Source organism: Megalops cyprinoides, chromosome 15, assembly GCF_013368585.1.
Source record: "Megalops cyprinoides isolate fMegCyp1 chromosome 15, fMegCyp1.pri, whole genome shotgun sequence".
NCBI lineage: Eukaryota > Metazoa > Chordata > Actinopteri > Elopiformes > Megalopidae > Megalops > Megalops cyprinoides.
In genome coordinates, this window is record NC_050597.1 from 23,260,386 (window position 1) to 23,277,228 (window position 16,843).

General features: G+C 53.6%; 1 protein-coding gene across 1 annotated transcript in view; it reads left to right on the plus strand.

The window, feature by feature from the left end:
• Nucleotides 1-16,843, plus strand: part of thada (THADA armadillo repeat containing) — a 78,545-nt gene that overhangs the window by 48,158 nt on the left and 13,544 nt on the right. The window contains exons 29-32 of the mRNA XM_036547386.1: nt 595-763; nt 7,583-7,698; nt 10,466-10,548; nt 16,035-16,396. Coding sequence (XP_036403279.1) covers nt 595-763; nt 7,583-7,698; nt 10,466-10,548; nt 16,035-16,396 — 730 coding nt within the window. The remainder of the gene's footprint in view (nt 1-594; nt 764-7,582; nt 7,699-10,465; nt 10,549-16,034; nt 16,397-16,843) is intronic.

Genomic DNA, 16,843 nt, shown 5'->3' on the forward strand with positions numbered 1-16,843 from the left:
AACCGGCGTGCCTTGGCATCCCCCCGGGGCCGGATTATCAGCGGCCCTCGCACGGCAGCCCCTGTGGGCATGTCCCGGTTGGCGCGGTCACCACGGCATGTGGCGGGGGCGGCTCTATCTCGTGACAGAGCATGATGACACATGAGAAGGGGCTCGTGGGAATGTTACCTTGTATGCACTCTGCGGTGACCCGCCCCCAGCCGTCCTCTTTGGTGGCTCTGTGACTTCGGCCTTGGCGGTAAACGGCCAAGTGACAGGTGGATTAACGCTTGAGCAAGTGGATATTATTGTAATGTGATATTGGGGTCTGAAATCTTCTCCAAAGCCTCCTGTAATCACTCGCAGAGTCCTAATATTTTGACCCGCAGTCGAGAAAAGTTTAACCCGTTTTGTTTTCTGAGCTCTCTAAGAATGCTCCGCATGTCAAGCACCTGCTACAGCCCGCCTCTGACTTCAGCACAGGCACTGAGACTCTATTCCCCCTGCTCTATCTCTCCGTGTCTGCTCTATCTCTCTCTGGCTTCTGACCAAGTCCCGCCCGTGCAGATCCAGTGTGCTGTCCTGCGCTTACCTAACCTGTGCTGTGTGTTGCAGGTGCGGTCGCTCTGCGGTCTATCGGACCCGGGAGATGGCGGCCCGAGCGCTGGTGCCCTTCGTTCTGGTGACGCAGGTGCCCGCCACCGTCCGGGCTCTGCTGGAGAGCCTGCCCCTCGGACCCGGACCCGGAACCCAGCAGAACCACATCCATGGCACCTTGTTGCAGGTGTGCCTCTGCTCACACTCACTGTCTCACTGCTGACAAGCCCAACGCCTGTCTTTCTCACTGCATGCTGCCCATCACATCTAACATGGCCTTACAAACCCAATACCACTGCTAGGTGTCCATGTGGTCACATAGAACTATTTTCACTGTGAAACTGGGGTACCTTGGTGGTGGAGTGGATGTCAGTGGGATAGCTTAGGGGCAAGGATGAGAAGAGGAATTGCATGAGGAGGTGTACGGTATTTCAGGTGGGAAATGCACTGTGTAGCAAGGGGAGGGCAGCTGCGTGGCATAGTGGTAAGGAGCAGGGCTCGTAACCGAAAGGTTGCAGGTTCGATTCCCCGCTTGGTCACTGTTGCTGTACCCTTGCGCAACGTACTTAAACTAGAATTGCCTCAGTAAAATACCCAGCCTTGCAAATGGATAACATGTAAAAGTTGTAGCCTGTGTAAGTCGCTCTGGATAAGAGCATCTGCTAAATGCCAATAATGCAGTGAGGTTTACTGCCTTGCAATGGGGACAATGGGGCGCTACATTGTGAGATTTACTCCACTGCAATGAAGATATTTACTGCACTACATTTATAAATGGAAAGATTTAGTGCGCTGCAGTGGGGAGATTTGCTGTACTGCAATAAGGAGATTTATTACACTACAGTGAGGATATGTACTGTACTGCGGTGGGGAGATTTACAGTGCTGCAGGTGGGAGATGTACTTCACTGTATGGGGGGTAGAGTGTCATGCTGCAGGGGTTAAGGTTTCTCGGAGCTTTCTCAGACGCATAGAGGGCTAGGATTTGTTTTCTTTCCTGTCATGGCTGTCCTGTGTTTTGTTTTCTGCCTTCTTTTTTTTTTCCTTTTTTTTTTTTCGTCGGGAGCTCATGAGAAAGCAGTTCTGCTCTGCGGTTAGGAGGAAGGAGGGAAGCCGAGAGAAGAGAGGATAAAACTCCCAGCTGCAGCTGGGGCAGAGAAAACAGAGAGGGAGGGAGGAGAGGATGGAAAGAGGAACAGAAGGGGGGGGGGGGGGGGGGGTTGCGCTGTATACATTTAGCTGAGACCTACCGTCTGCCTTAACTCTCTTCATTTCCGCATCTGCGCCAGGCAGGCCCGGGCCTTTGCGCGCAGCACTCCCTCAGGCTGAGCTCAGAGACTCCGCGCCCCGGACTGGAAACAGATGTGCATTATGGGCAGAGCGCGTCCGTCCTATAGGGCTCCCGATCGCGTTACAGGATCTCGAGTGACTCCGTTGCGAGTGATCAGCACGGCCGTTTCGCTTAGTTAGGGCCGTCTGCGTTTCACACTAGCGTCACGTTGTCGTTTCAGTTTCTCCTCGCTGACATTAGCGCAGAGATAGAGAGAAAGTGTGCCTGTGAGTAAACGTGTGAGAGAGAGAGAGAGAGAGAGAGAGAGTTTGTGAGTGTATGAGGGAGGGAGAGCACGGGATGTTTGTGCGAGATTGTTGTGCAGGGTTTGCTTGTCATCCTGCAGTCTGTTTGTAGATCAGCGGCGGATAACCGCGGTCAGGATATCTCCATGCCTGGCCCTCACGCTCTCTATGCAGATACATGCGTATGGAAATGAGGAGCATGTTGGTAGATTGAATAGAGAGATTGTACACAAATGGCGGAGCAGGGGCTACAGCAGTGGGTCAGATGTGAGCACAAAGAGGGGGTGGGGGGGGTGCCCCCATGGCCTCTGGGGTGGGGGAGACACTGTGTCTGTATGCAAGGACTGTGTGTGTATATGTGTGTGTGTGTGTGTGTGTGTGTGTGTGTGTGTGTGTGAGAGTGTGTGTGTGTGTGTGTGAGAGTGTGAGAGAAGCGCAGAGATGCTCTGTGTGCAGATACAATTAGGACAGTGTGTTTTAGTTCCAGTGGGACAGTATGGTAATGCGCTCTGTCCTCATGCTTATGTCAGTGTGCTCTCCTCGTGAGCACGGGAGTGCTCGGGTAACAGATAGCAGATGTGTGTGTGTGTGTGTGTGTGTGTGTGTGTGTGTGTGTGTGTGTGTGTGCATGTGTGTTCCTGCCCTGCATTCAGAAGCCTCCTGTTTACAGATGATATTAGAGATACGGACACACTGGGGCGAGTGTGTGCCTGCGTCTGCTCCCAGCGGCCCAGGCCCCCGTTGCCATGGTGACGTCAAGCAAACTCGTGACGGTCTCGGCCCTGCCAGCCCCGTCAGACATCAATTGTGTGATTGTCAGCGGTGGCCGTCTGACACCGAAAAAACAAATTTAACGGAGAAAAAAAAATCGCTCTCAGCTCTCACATGCAAAGCTGCTGATCAGAAAACCATTTAACCAGATCTGGTTTGTGTTCTGCGAAAGAGCAGAGCAATCCGACGACGTGCGTTACATAAGGAGACGGAGAGGGGCGGACAAGGCAGTGGCCGCAGTGAGATTAAAGATAAACCCCTCGTTAGGAGACGCTAAACACCCCCCCAGTTACCTGGAGCGTGCTTGTGGGAGCCCGAGGAGTGGGAGCCGTGTTTAGTAAACTTCTCCTGGCTTCGTTTGATTCTGGTTAACGAGCGGGCCAGGTCGGGTATTACTAACAGAAACCGACGTGCCCGTCCCCCATTCCAGACACGCGCCGGTGCTGCCAGACTCCCACAATGCATCTGGGCTCGCACGGCCTTAGCTCAGCGCTCACTGTGAGAAGATATCACCAAGAGCCCTGAGCGTTATATAATTTGCTGCTTTGAGCAACTTGTACTGGCACGATCCATGAAGATTAAGTTCATATCGTGAGATGGCAGCTCACTTACAGGTTTGCACAGTTGATCTCACCTCGAGCCACTCTGAGCGCTGCTGAATGGTTTGAATTTTTAATAATCGGGTGATCAGAGAAAGCAGGAGGCAACCAGGAAGTTAGTAAGCCTGAAAGACTTCAGGCTGTGTTAGTATGTGCATATTTTGCACGCACACATATTTAGCTATTTAGCTAGTAGTGATCAAGAATCGGGGTTGAGATTACTTATATTTTCAGGATGTCGACGAACAGTTTCACCCAAACGGCGAAACTGGGCAAACCACTCAGTGCACTGCCCCCTCTGAGCCGCACATTACATAAGGCTTATATTAAATTAAACTCTGCTGAGCGCTCTACGCAACAAGCTCGCTAGGAGGGCTCGGTGACTTAACACACCCCTTGGTCCTCCTGCGGTCATGTGTAATTAATGCGTTGTTTATTTTAGCAACAATCACCGGCAGTAGAAATAGTTATGGCACCTTTCACGCTATAGGGAGGCTTCAGGCCTTTCTGTAATTGTGAAAGACTTCTCAAAGCAACGGTGTGTGTGTGTGTGGGTCGTCCCATACCATTATTTTATAGACAGAGTAATGTATTCAGTTCTCCGTCTGAGGGAGTTTGGCCTAAACTGTGTGCTTTTCTCTGTCTCTGTCTGTGTATGTGTGCGCATGCGCGTGCGCGTGTGTGTGTGTGTGTGACAGAGCATGGTTGTGTGCGTGTTTGCTGTGTCATTATTGGTGTTGCCTCTCCGCTTCATGGTTTTTGGTGTTATTAGAGACCTCGCTGTTGCTGAAAATGCTCATTATACGTTTTAATTAGTAGCAGAGAAAATCGGTCGAGTTTTGATTGGCCGTGGGCTAAAGCCTGACACAGGTGGAAAATACTCCAATGAGACACTGACTAGGCCAGAGCAAACAGCGGCGCACCAGATCTCTGCTCTCCGCAAGAGTCTGCGCATTTATTTAAATAAAAATGTTTTCACGCGCGTGTACGTGACCGGTGATTTAGGTAACGACTTCCCGTCGCCCACGTTACCCCCTGCCCGCCGCTGACGGTTGACTTGGGCACGAACCAAACGTTCCGAGTCAGAAGTCGCCGAAAAAGCCGCAGGGTGCCGTGCGGCCGGGAGAGAATGTTGGGCTTCTCGCTCAGGGCTCTTAATGTGGCCCATTCACAAAACCCACCCAGCTGCAGCGGGTCCCTCTCTGTCCTCACCCTTTAAAGGTCACCTTGGGATGTTCTCTGAAAAATGCAGTTTTCCTTAAACCAGGTTTCCTGAAACGATTTTTTTTAACAGCGTTTTTTGGAAAAAGCAAGTATTCGCAACCACAACCTTAGGAAACAGTCTGTTTGGACGCTCAGAGAGTGTACTATGTCAGAGGCTCGAGCGGGATTTGAACTAGTTGGTGAGTCCAACCAAACACATTTCCTGGGTTTTTTCCTTCCTCTTGAACCAAGAAAAGTGCATTTAGAGAACATGACCAGCTGCCTCCTGACTGGTTTCAGCTGCTTGTTCCTTTTCAGTGCTGAAAATGGCAGCCGTTCTTAGTACCAAAGATGAATTGGTTGTCAGGTAGTGGAAAAAGGACAGTGAGTGGAGGTCAGTATGTGGGTTTTGGGGGAGGGGCGGGCACACTGGCCTCAGCCATAGCCTCTATGCCATAGCATAGGGTTTAATCTCACCTATTCAGCTGTTAGGATGAGCAGATGCAGGCATGTGGGTAATTTGGTCAGTCCAGAGGGCTGGACTTCAAAGAGGCTCCCCCAGAGCGGAGGTGTCCGAAGCGGCACGGGGCTGGTGAAAGTCACCCACCTGACAGGTAGAGGCTGTTAGCGATGTTATTACCCCCGCTATAGGGGAAACGGCTTTTCCTTTCATCTCCTCTGCTCTTTCCCTTTACACCTGTGTGTGTGTGTGTGTGTGTGTGTGTGTGTGTGTGTGTGAGAGAGAGAGAGAGTGTGAGACAGTGTGAGTGTGTGAGCAATTTTAGAAAAGGTGTGTTTCACACAATAAAGTCTCCTCATTACAGTCAGTATTGCGTATGATTGTCACTGTCATTATAGTCCATACCACCCCTGCTCTCACCTTGCCACCCTCTCCTTGCTACACATTAGCTGAGTGTTGTTTTGAATTCTGTTGCATGGGTTGGCAATTTCTTCCCTCCAAAACTCCAAAATTATCAGCATCCTCACAGACCAACCCCACGGGCCTGCCCTGAGAACCGCTTCCTTGAAGTGAGCCTGGCATGGAATGTATGCAAATGGCAGATATTGCAAACGCTGTATTGCAGACAGGCTTTAGTTCGGGAGCCTTGTGTGAGCAGTGCCATGAGAACACATCCTTGCAGCTCGTCCTCCCAGCGCTGACCGCTGCGCGGTCCCTCTTTTAATCTGTCCACTGCCGGATTTCCACAGCCGTTTGCCACCCTCCGCATCTGTGGGGCCGCGCTCCGAAGGGGAAATCCTAGATACCGTGGCGCAGTCAGAAATGACGACTTCCACGAATAGCGCTGTCCGACGGCGACCGCGCTCCGCGGTCTGTCTGTTAGGGAGTGGATGTGGGAGTGACCGTGGCGTGATAACAGGGAGTTAGCAGGCTCTGCGGGGCCTTAGCACCGCGCGCTATTTTTACGCTTTTAATTGCCCTCCGGCCGCAAGTGTGAGGTGACACGGTTTGCGCGGCCCGGTCGCTAAAAAAAAAAAATGCGCCGTGGGGTTTCGTAGGAAGTGCTTTTCGCTCGGCGTTTTCACCCTCGAATCCGCGCAGAAGCCCGTTCCAGCTCTGGCCTTCTCTGTACGGCGCGCAGAGATCTAGCATGACCCTGAAACTTGCCAAGAGAGGAGCCCGCTGTGCACAAGCACACAGAGCACTCTGACATGTCTGTAAATCAGGCACAGGAGTACATTTCAACAGATTGATATTTCTTAAGAGGCTAAAAATTCCTGAAAAGAGTTACCCGCCTGCAGCTGTGGGACGTTGTGCCCTGACTGCAGCCTCTTGCCGGCACAATGGCAGTAATTACCCTGGTCAGGGCACAGTCCCTGCTCTGACCCCTGTCTGATTTCTCTCTCTCTCTCTCTCTTTTTTTTCCTTCTTCCCAGGCCTCTCATTTCTCTTTCATGACTCTCTCTGGCCTCGCAGCCTGTGATTCATCCCCTCTCGCGCTGTATTTGTGCAAGTGATTCAGGCCGCTATAAATATTCCCGTTCCTCCCTCCCGCGGAGGCCGGGATAACGGCGCTCTCTGTTCGGATGGCCCGGTGCTGGGCACGGGGAGGGGGGGTGGGGGGGGGGACGCGGCCCTCGCATGGAGGCCGGGAGGTTAGCGTTCCCGCTGCAGAGGAAGTGTGCAAAGGTGGCTGGAGGCAGTGTGGGGTGGGGCCAGCGGTGGGTGTAGGGTGGAGGGGCACGGGGCTTGCGACGGTGTTGCGTGACGACAGCGTGGTGGTCGCAGCCACACCGGCGGGCATCGGCGGTGAGCTCTCAGGGACCGTGTGCGGCCAGGGGGGGACTGGTGGAGGGTTGGGGGGGGGGGGGGGGGTTGGGGGGCCTGTGCGGAGCGGCGGGCCAGCGTTGGCGCACCGCGGCCAGGCCTGGTTTTCCCCGGTGCCTCCCCTGCGTTGCCTAATGAGAGGCTTCCTCTGCACGGCTGTGGCCAGTAAAGAGTATATTTAAGCTCTGAATACGCGGCCTCCTCTCCAGCCTGCCGGTGCGGCCGGCTGTGCCAGGGGAGGACCCGGGGAGGCCAGCCCTGCCACTTGCGGTCGCTGCGGAGTCCTGCGCTTGTTCATTCATCCACCGGTTTGTTCATTCATTCATTCGTGCAGCGCCTCCCGCGGTCGCTCAGACAGTGACACGTGGATGTGATGTGCACTGCAGAGACGTGTGTGTGGTTTATTTTTTTCCTGTGTCTGTGACTTTGCGTGTGTGCGCTCCATATAGTACAAGCTTTTGTCTGCCCACAGGAAGTGGGACAGTGATGAGTAAGGGGTGCTGGGAGAGCGGGTTGCTGACTTCTGTCAGCTGACAGTCTGTATGTCTGTCTGTCTGTCTGCTCCTGTCCAGGTCCTGCACTTGATGAGGTCCTACCAGACGGACACTCAAAGGCCTCTCTCAAAGGGAATCGAGCAGGACTGTGACATCATCAACGCCCTCCAGCCTCGAATGTGGCTGGCGACCAGGTAGGCGTGCGTTGGAGAGGGCCTTTCAGAGTGAGAGTGAGCATGTTGTTGTGTGTTTGCTTGTTTGTACATGTATTTGTGTGCATATATAGTTTGTGTGTTTGTCAGGTCCCTCCATAACTGTGTTTGCGTATGTTTGTGATAGAGAACGCACTCCTAGGAGGTCTGTCTGGCGGGCAGCTCCCGGCCTCAAACTTCCACCCGCCCCCTATCCCGCTCCCTCCTGAGAAGAAAGGCTCCTTTTTCCCCCCCTCAGAGCGGCTGCGTGACCTCCGACCCCTGGTGGGGATCTCCATTTCAAAGGCGCTTCTGCTGGGTGACCCTCGGCAGCACAGATCTGGAGCGGCGACTCTCGCATGTTTAACTGGGCCGCTGTAATTAAACAGAGGCCGTGTCAGACGCCGGGGGGGAGTCGCGGCGGCCCTCACGGTGGGTGGGTTGAGCTGCAGGTAGAAGGCCGAGCGGGGCGCACTGACGGCCCCTTTGTTGGGACGGCCGGGTGGATTCCTGCTCAGCGGTGCACGCCGTATCTGTCGTTTGATCGCTCCTGCGTCGGGCCGGGCCTGAAACTGTGAGACTCTGTGAATGTGAGCAAGCCCCGCCTCTCCACAACTACTGCCCTAGAGATGACTTTCAAAGGCACAATGTGCGCAGGATATTGGAATGAAAACGATGACCCCAGCGACGACCATAGCAGAGAGAGCTCCTCTTGATATGTGCGACTCCTCGGAATATCCAACTGTTGCCTATTTTGATGGTGGCTCATTCGTTTCAGTAGCTTAATTTAGCTTACAGAAGCTAAGCTCCCTGTGTATGTGCATTGTGGTTCACACCCAGGTCAGTGCCTAATCATTGTCTCCAGGTTAGTGGTAGATGGAGGAAGTATTGGTTGCGGAATTCTTCTTTGAAAGGTTTGCATTAGGCCCTGAAATGGCCTGTTATGGCTAACCAGAAGATTTCAGTGTTTCCTCTTTCTCTTCAGGTCCTTAATTTTTTTCTTTACGTTTTTATGGAGTTGAGCTAAAAATGCAGGTCTTTAAGTGTTTGTGAGCATCTGTGTGTACAATTGCAGAGCTTGAGTGTATGTGTGTGTGTCTGTGTCTGTGTCTGTGTTCGTGTGCATGTGTGGTAGCGTATGGAAAGAGTGTGTGCATAAATATTGCTGCGTGTAAGTGCAAGAAGGCATTCTTCTTTTGTGCACAGGCGTGTCTCAATACCATGTGTAAGAGGAGAGAGAGGGAGAGAGAGACACAGGCCCCTTCATCCCCGACTCCTCTTCATCGCCTCGTCACGACGCCTCAGGCTCGGTTCTCACCACGCCTCGGCCTCAGCGCGGCCCTCTCTGACCGCCCCTCGTTCTATTCCAGAACCCGGCCAGAAACCGACCCAAACCCCACCTCTCCAGGGACCGGAGTGTCACACCCTGCACTTCAGAGCAGGAAGTGGCTGTTTAAATAGAGCAGCGGGCGCAGCCGTGTGTAAACAGGCCCAACAAACCTCAAAGAGCGCTCTGTGAGAGAGGAGGCCCCGAGGCCCGGGCTGCAGGGCCGGAGCCGGCCGAGCGGGGGCGGGGTGTGGGCTGGAGGCGGGGCATGGGCCGGGGAGGCGGGGCCTGGGCACGCTCGGGCCACTGGGTCCAGGTGTTTGGGCCCGGCCTGCGTGTTGGTCCTGGGGCTTAGGCTGGGTGTCAGGCCTAAGCGTGGAGATTTACGGGGAGTTGGGTTACTGGGCGGAAGGGTTTTGGGTTCCAAGCCGAGGCGAGAATGCTGGTGTGAGAGGCAGAGAGTCATTGCGTAAACTCCGGGAACTGGGCCGGGGGGGGGGGGGGGAGGAGCAGGGCGGAGTTGGCGGGAGCGTGAGCAGGGTGTGGTTGGCGTGCTGCCTGTCATGTCCCAGAGGGCCGCTGCTGGGAGGGGGTTGTAGTGGGGGGGAACGAGCGTGGCCCGCTTTAATTAAGGCCCCGACGGTGTCAGCAGGGCTCGCCGCGCGTTTATTAATATCGCCGTGGCGACGAGGCGTGACGTTGGGCCACACACTGCGGCCCCTTGTTCTCGCGCGCCTCCCGGACACCCGAAGCACCGTGGCGGGCACTCCGCGAGAGAGAGAGAGACACAAGATCCGTCCTCCTCTGAGCGTCGGACGATTATAGCTCCGCCGGTGACCCTGACCCTGACCCCCCCCCCCCCCCCCCCCCCCCCCCCCCCCCGTCCTAGAATAGCTCTCCGTCAACGCTGCCACGCTGAGGGATTCTGCGAATGCGGGTCCCCGCAGCCGGCGGGCGGTCGCCCTGTGATCAGCCCTCTCCGTCCGTTTACACAGCCCTCCTTTCTACTCCGCGAGGCAGTTGTTTTGAAGCTGTCTCTTACGTGTGTGTCACGCCTTTTCACAGGCAGAAAATAGAACATACCACACAGCCACCATTAATCAGGCCCACATAACAGCGCTCCTCTGCCTTGCTCCTGGTTGACCTCCTGTATCGGCTACTCCAGGCGAGCTCGTAATGACTCAGGCTTGACTGAGCTGTTTTATTAAGGCTGCTTTGGGTTTTACACCTCTTTGATTTGTCGTTCCCTAGCGTCTGCTACACGCATACTTTCCCTTGGTCCTCTTTTGCAACCTGCAGAGGGACCAGGAGTCTGAGGGCTGAAATGGCTATGTCCACGCTAGCTTTCTGTAGCCCCTCAACAATAACAGTCTAACAGTATAATAATCTGAGGCATCTGTTTTTGTCACTCACTCACTTTCTGTACATCTCTGTATTTTTCAGACAGAACCCGTGCCCGGTGACCCGAGCTGCCTTTTGGGACCTCCTCGGGGACCTGTGTGGCTCGTCCTTGGGCCCAGCAGAAGGTAGGTGCTTCTGGTGTATAAGGGTGGGGTGGGGGTTTCCACATACCTTGCACCTCATTACCTGGATCCAGTGCTTCAGTGCATAGTGCAAGTCACGGACACGGTGGGGTTTTGAATTAAAAGCATTACTTTAAAAAAATATGATGAATTCATAAACTTAAAGACCGTGTTTTATTATTAACATCTGTTTCCTGTGTACAGATGTGCGTTGTCGGTAAGTTCGGTGCGAGAGAGTCCGCAGTGCTGTTCTTCGACATTCTCCTCTCGGAAACAACTCAAGAAATCTCGGTCAAACATTGTTCGCAGAAATGTTAGCTTTTTCCTTGTCTTGGAAAAAAAAAAAACATTGAAACACTGATAATGACCTCGATAATGGAAGAATGCGTAACTGAAGCCAAGTGTCCGACGGCCCGTATGATTCCGCCTCTGACCCAGTTTAGAGACGGGGTGGGGCGTGGCGCGGGCCCATGTGCCGGACACATGTGAAAGCGATGGAAACGTTTCGAAACAGGCCTGCATTCACGGCTCCCGCTCCGGCTTACATAACAAACACAGCGGCCCCGTTAAATTTCCCCCTACTACAGTCCGGTCTCTTTTTTTTTAACCCCCCCCCTCCTTTTTTCATTTTTTTTTTTCCTCCCCCGTTCGAGCGGGCTGAGGAGGAGAGCGGAGGCGGGGCGAGCGGGTTTGCGGCGGACTCGGACGACTGGCTCCGCCAGAAAAGGCCGAAATCGTAAAAAAAAAAAAAAAATTTAGAAAAAAAGGCCGTAAAGATGCGAAATGGAGAGGGGCGGGTTCCCGAGCCAGCGAAACAATCATCTTTTTCACTTTAACTGGCGCGATCCATTAAGTAGGAGCTTGGGTTTTACTGGGCAGTTCCTGCAGACATTCCCATCTCTGTGTGCCGGTCTCTGAGGGAGAGAGGGGGGGGTGTGTGGTGGGGGGGGGGGGGGGGGGGGCGTGCTCCAGATACATCTCTCCGCGCTGTGCCGTTTGATCCGTCCGTGCTCGTAAATCCTCCCCCCCCTTCCCTGCACCGCTCCAGCCCGGGCCAGTAAAAACAGCAGCCCGGCTTGAACCCCTCCTGGATTCAGTGTCGGCTGTCCCCAGACCCGCTCTCCACATGCGGAACCCGTGCGAGTGCCGGCTCTGGCTTTCAAAGGCGTTATGCGTGCGTCGGTCGCGCTCTTAAAGTGGGCGCAGTGTTACTCTGAAGTGTGCTGGTGCGTCCTGAAAGGCCATGGGCTGCTGTTCTTGGAAGAAGCATCTGGAACGCGACATCATGACCGTGAACGTCTGACTTGCTCGAAATGTATTTTATGGTTGCTGATTGACAAGTCTTAAAGGTTTCGAAAATGTACTCATGCGACCCCCTGTATGTAAACACACACACACACACACACACACGGCTTGCAGGATTCTGCCGGAGACTATGTGTCTTGTAAAAGTAGCTAGCGCCCGCGGATCTGGGTGGTATTCCTGGCCGTGAATCCCAGGTTTAGAGAAATCTTTGTTTCTGGGAAGAGATGCGTTAAACTGCCGGATCTTTGCAGAAACACACACGCTCCCCGGCTCATGCATGGCCACATATTAGCACAGTGAGAGAGAGAAAGTGCCTGGGAGGTGTTGGGGGGGGGGGGGGGGGCGGGGGAGTTTTATTTCAGTATTTCGGCAGCGGAGAAGCAGAGCTCATCTGGAACACACACTCCACTGCTGTCTGGGTTTTGTTTTTCACAGTCTCGGTAATGATGGTGGAGCGTGATTTAAAATCCAGCACTCTCGGCCTCAGCTGCGTGTGTGTGTGTGTGTGTGTCTGTGTCTGTCGTTAGCAAGAATCTGTGTGTTTCTGTGTTTCGTTTTGTTTGTGTGTATGTGTTTGTGTGCCCGCATGTGATCGTGTGTTTCTGTCTTGAGTGAGTGTGCACCAGTAATTGTCTTTCTGTGTATGTGTGTGTTTACCTGCATGTGATTGTGTATTTTTGTTTTGAGTGTGTGTGTGTGTGTGTGTGTGTGTGTGTGTGTGAGTGAGTCAGCACGTGTGTGTGTGTGTGTGTGTGTGTGTGTGTGTGTGTGTGTGAGTGAGTTAGCACACATGTGTGTGTGTGTGTGAGTGACTTAGCATGTGTGTGTGTGTGTGTGTGTGTGTGTGTGTGTGTGTGTGTGTGTGTGTGTGTGAGCGTGTGTGAGCGTGTTAGCACACGTTTGTTTGTGTGTGTGTGTGCCTGTATGTGATTGTGTATTTTTGTTTTGAGCACGTGTGTGTGTGTGTGTGTGTGTGCGCCTGCATGTAATTGTGTATTTTTGTTTTGAGTGTGTGTGAGCAAGTTAGCACGTGTGTGTGTGTGCGCGTGTGTGTGCCTGCATGTGATTGTGTATTTTTGTTTTGAGTGTGTGTGTGAGTGAGTTAGCACGCGTGATTGTGTGTCTGTCTCAGCGTGTGTGTGTGTTTTGTGCGTGTCCATGTGTGTTTTGTTAGTACGTGCGCAGTTGCAGTGGCTGGGTCCTGTGCCATTTTACAGCTCCAGCCCTGTAGCGCTTTTCCATTCCCCTACTGCAGGAAGCGGCGGTGCTGCTGTAGCGCTGCTTTGAATCAGGCGGGGGAAAGAGCCACGGTCCCTCTCTGGGTCTGCCTGTACGTCCTCCACCACGGCCGTATGAAATAACGCGGCAGGATCCTGCCGAGATGCCACAAATCAACCCACTTTGCCTGTACTCCCAAAACTCCCATCACCACAACCGACCGGGCCACAGAGCGGACTGCTCCACTGCGCACGAATAGGGGGATGCCCGCTTTATTGCGCTAACACAGGCAGCTCTGACGGTGATGGCACGTATCAGGGTGTCTCAGAAAGCGCCGGTCGTCACACGCGCGGTCCGTCTGGGACGGTGCGGAGGGGTCCCTGCACGCGTCTTCATTTCCTCATACATGTTAGGCATCCTCACACACGCGGCCCCCACACGGCTTCCTCAACCCCGATCCTGCGCCAGCAAGACACTTAATCTATTATGCTTTATTTAAATAGCCCCTTTCTGTTTATAAAAGAAGAAAAAAGAAATTCAGAACAAGGCCAGCGTGTCCATTAATTACAGCGGGCTGGATATGCGAACGACGCCCAGCGAACAGCTGCGATTTCTCTCTAAAGACACATTCGAAAAAACTGCCTATTCAAGGCCGAGAGAAGGAAACTGGGTGCGAATTTTAATGAACTATTAATGAATGACACGTTTCATTTTTGGGCATTTTAATTGTCGCACAAACAATTCCAACTTTCCCTTTCAGTTCCAGTATTTTCGGGTTTATGGGCTCACTTGGTACCGGCTGCAGCAGTTTGGTGAGGTTTTATATGGAAGCTGTATGAATTTTAGTTATTATGTTTTCCTTTATGAGTTGTTTTGGCCTCAGGTACAGGGACGTGTCTGGCGAGTTACCATGACACGGATTTGGCCTCCTGCCCCCCCCGCCAAGCTGTGTGTGAATGTTAGGCATTGCACTCCCCTCTACACAGAAACACACACATAAACACACACACACACACACACACACAGTCATAAGCATGTCCATGCTGACTTTCCAAGCATTTATTTGAATCAGAACTGTGAAATGAAAAATCTGTGTGCGCTGCATTTTGGAGGCAGAGGGTTACGTGTGGGCGTGAGGCGCAGGGAATTATGGGTATCCCGAGCGGACACGCACAGAGACACGATCAGCAGGGCCGGACAAATTGATTCATACAGCTGTCCGGTTGTCCGAACGAGAGCAGGACCCCAAGGACAGAGCTCGGGAGTGAGGAGGGGCGTTAGCCGAGCCGAAGCAACCGCGCTCTCCTCTGGGTCAGGCTCCACTTATTAAAGACACCGACGCTCGTTCCCAGAGCGGCTGCCTACCCCCACCCAACCCCACCCCCTGGCACAGCCAGCCCTTCAGAGGAACGGCTTTCATTTCCTAAATGAATCATTGCTGTGGCCTCTGGTCTTTCTGGAGGCTCAGCTATTTTAATAAAGACCATTATGAAAACAGCATAACGCTCTCCTAATTATGTTTTTCTCTCTCTGAGAACTGCAGTAATGAAAGCTTGGATGGAGTTGAAAGGGAGAGAGTGTTTGGGGTTTCTAGCTGTTTGACTTGATTCGGCTCCCAGCAGTCTTTGGTTGAATTTGTTCGGCTGTTCTTGGTGGACTATGGTGTGAGTGTGAATGTGAGTATGAATGTGTGTGTGTGTGTGTGTGTCTGTGTGTGTGTGTGTGTGTGTGTGTGTGTGTGTGTGTGTGAGAGTGAGTGCGAGTGCGTATGCATGTACATCTCAGTACACACGCAGTGGGTGTGTCAGGAAGCATGTGCAACATCGTAGGGCAGGTTTTGGATGCCGACAACCCCACCCAATGGGCGCGGTGTCACCCCCCCCCCCCCCTCACCACACCCTCGAGGCCCCGCCCTCCCTCTGATAGCGTCCTGGAGAAGAGCTCTGCTGTTATTCAGCCGTAATCACCCCATCACGGTCATTACCGCCATTATCGTCATTACCGTCATTATTGGCCTAACATGAAGGCGAGGGGACGGGGGACCGGGACGAGGCTCCGGCTTTGAGGATCGGGTTCCTGTGTAACCTGGCCCTTCTCTCTGGAGGAATGCGCCCGTCTCTCCCCCCTCCTTTGTTGGGCTTTTTTGTTGAGTGGCGCTCGGGGCGAGATTGGATTGCGAGGTTTCGGAGGTGCGTGTTAAACTAATTGAGTTGGCCGTGAAAGAGGGCCCTGTGAGAAAGTGAAGGGCGGGTGTCCTGTTACCGATAACTGGCCCGGCGGCCGGGGGTGAGCGTTTCGGAGACTTAATCCCAGCGGCCACTGAGGCGAGCGCGAGTGGGAAAGACGACCGTCAGCGAATTTCGGGGTGGGGAAGAGGCCAAGAGTTTGAGGCGAGGTTGAAGGGTAGAGGTTTCTGGGACGGGGATTGGGGGGGTGGTGCTCTGTGTGAAGCGCTGTTTGAAGGAAGGGGGCAGTGTGGAATACCAGTTGTGTGCCTGGGTGTGGTATTAGTACAGGAACCAGACAGAGGGTCAGAGTCAGAGTGTGACCATCGTGAAGTCGACCTTTTTGGGCACCAGAGGTGGGGAGACTGAGCTCTCACCCACGGAGTAGGAAAAGGGCCTGGCTATCTGTGCGAGAGCTACTCAGCTCAGCCCAGAAGCTCTACATCATCTGTCAGCCACAGATAAGGCTTCTCACTCTTGGCGGAGGCAGCAAACCTTGCAGACATTGTGTCTGTGCTTTGCAGAGTATGTTTGTGTTCTCCGAATTCTTGGCCCATTTAGGTTGAGTTTGGCTCCCGCAGACTCCTTGTAAAAGACTCAGATGAAAGCTTGATGTGTTCTGGATGGGTGTCGTTGGGTGTTTGCGCGGGCGCGTGGGAGAGGGGATGTTTTGTGCGTGAGCACCGCCGCGTTTCTGGGCGATGTGCAAAGCGGCCTGTTTTTCGTCTCTGTCCTCCCCAGACCCGGCGCTGACGAGCCTCCGGCGGGAAACGCTGCGGATCGCGATGGATTCGGAACTCCTGTCCCCCGACGGCCCCTGCGCCGCCGCCGGCCCCGGGGCCACGCAGTACTTCCTGAGCCTGGCCCGGGTGGCGGCGAGCGCCAGCGTGGATGACCCGGGGCTGTGGGGAACGGGGCCGCGAGGACCCCTCATCCTGGGGCATCTGCTGCGGTGCCCGCAGTACGAAGTGAGGCAGCTGGCTCTGGAGGCGGTTCTAAGGGGACTCGAGAAGGGGGCCTGCCTGTCCAGCTACCTCGACGCCGCCTGCTACCCTCTGACCAGCATGGCTCTGCACGAGACACACCCCCAGTGTCTGACAAAGGCAAGAATCCCCGTGCGATGTTTATCCCAAAGAAGCATCAGCCACTTGAGTCAGATGGCAGCCTATTCCGGTTTACCCTAATATTTAATTTCCTCACAAACATATGGCAGACTGTTTATGGGTTTTAACTGCTTTGCATTGTAATAAGCTAACAGAACGCTGGATAGCTGGAACTCTTTTTTTTATTTGTATTTACTGAAAACAGGATTATGACACAGCAGCTGATATTTACACAGCAGCTTGTTGTGCTCCTTTCTTTATGAGCATGGGGGAGTGAGTAGGCCCCGTCACCATGGTAGGCTGTTTGCCTTAGCAAAGCATTTTGGGAAATATCCAGCCAAGCTGTATACTGTTGTCAAATATCCCCAGCGTTGCTTGTGCGTCAGAATGCGTAGAACATACAGAGCATTGCAGAGTCCCTCACCCCGGAATATCTCTGTTACCAAC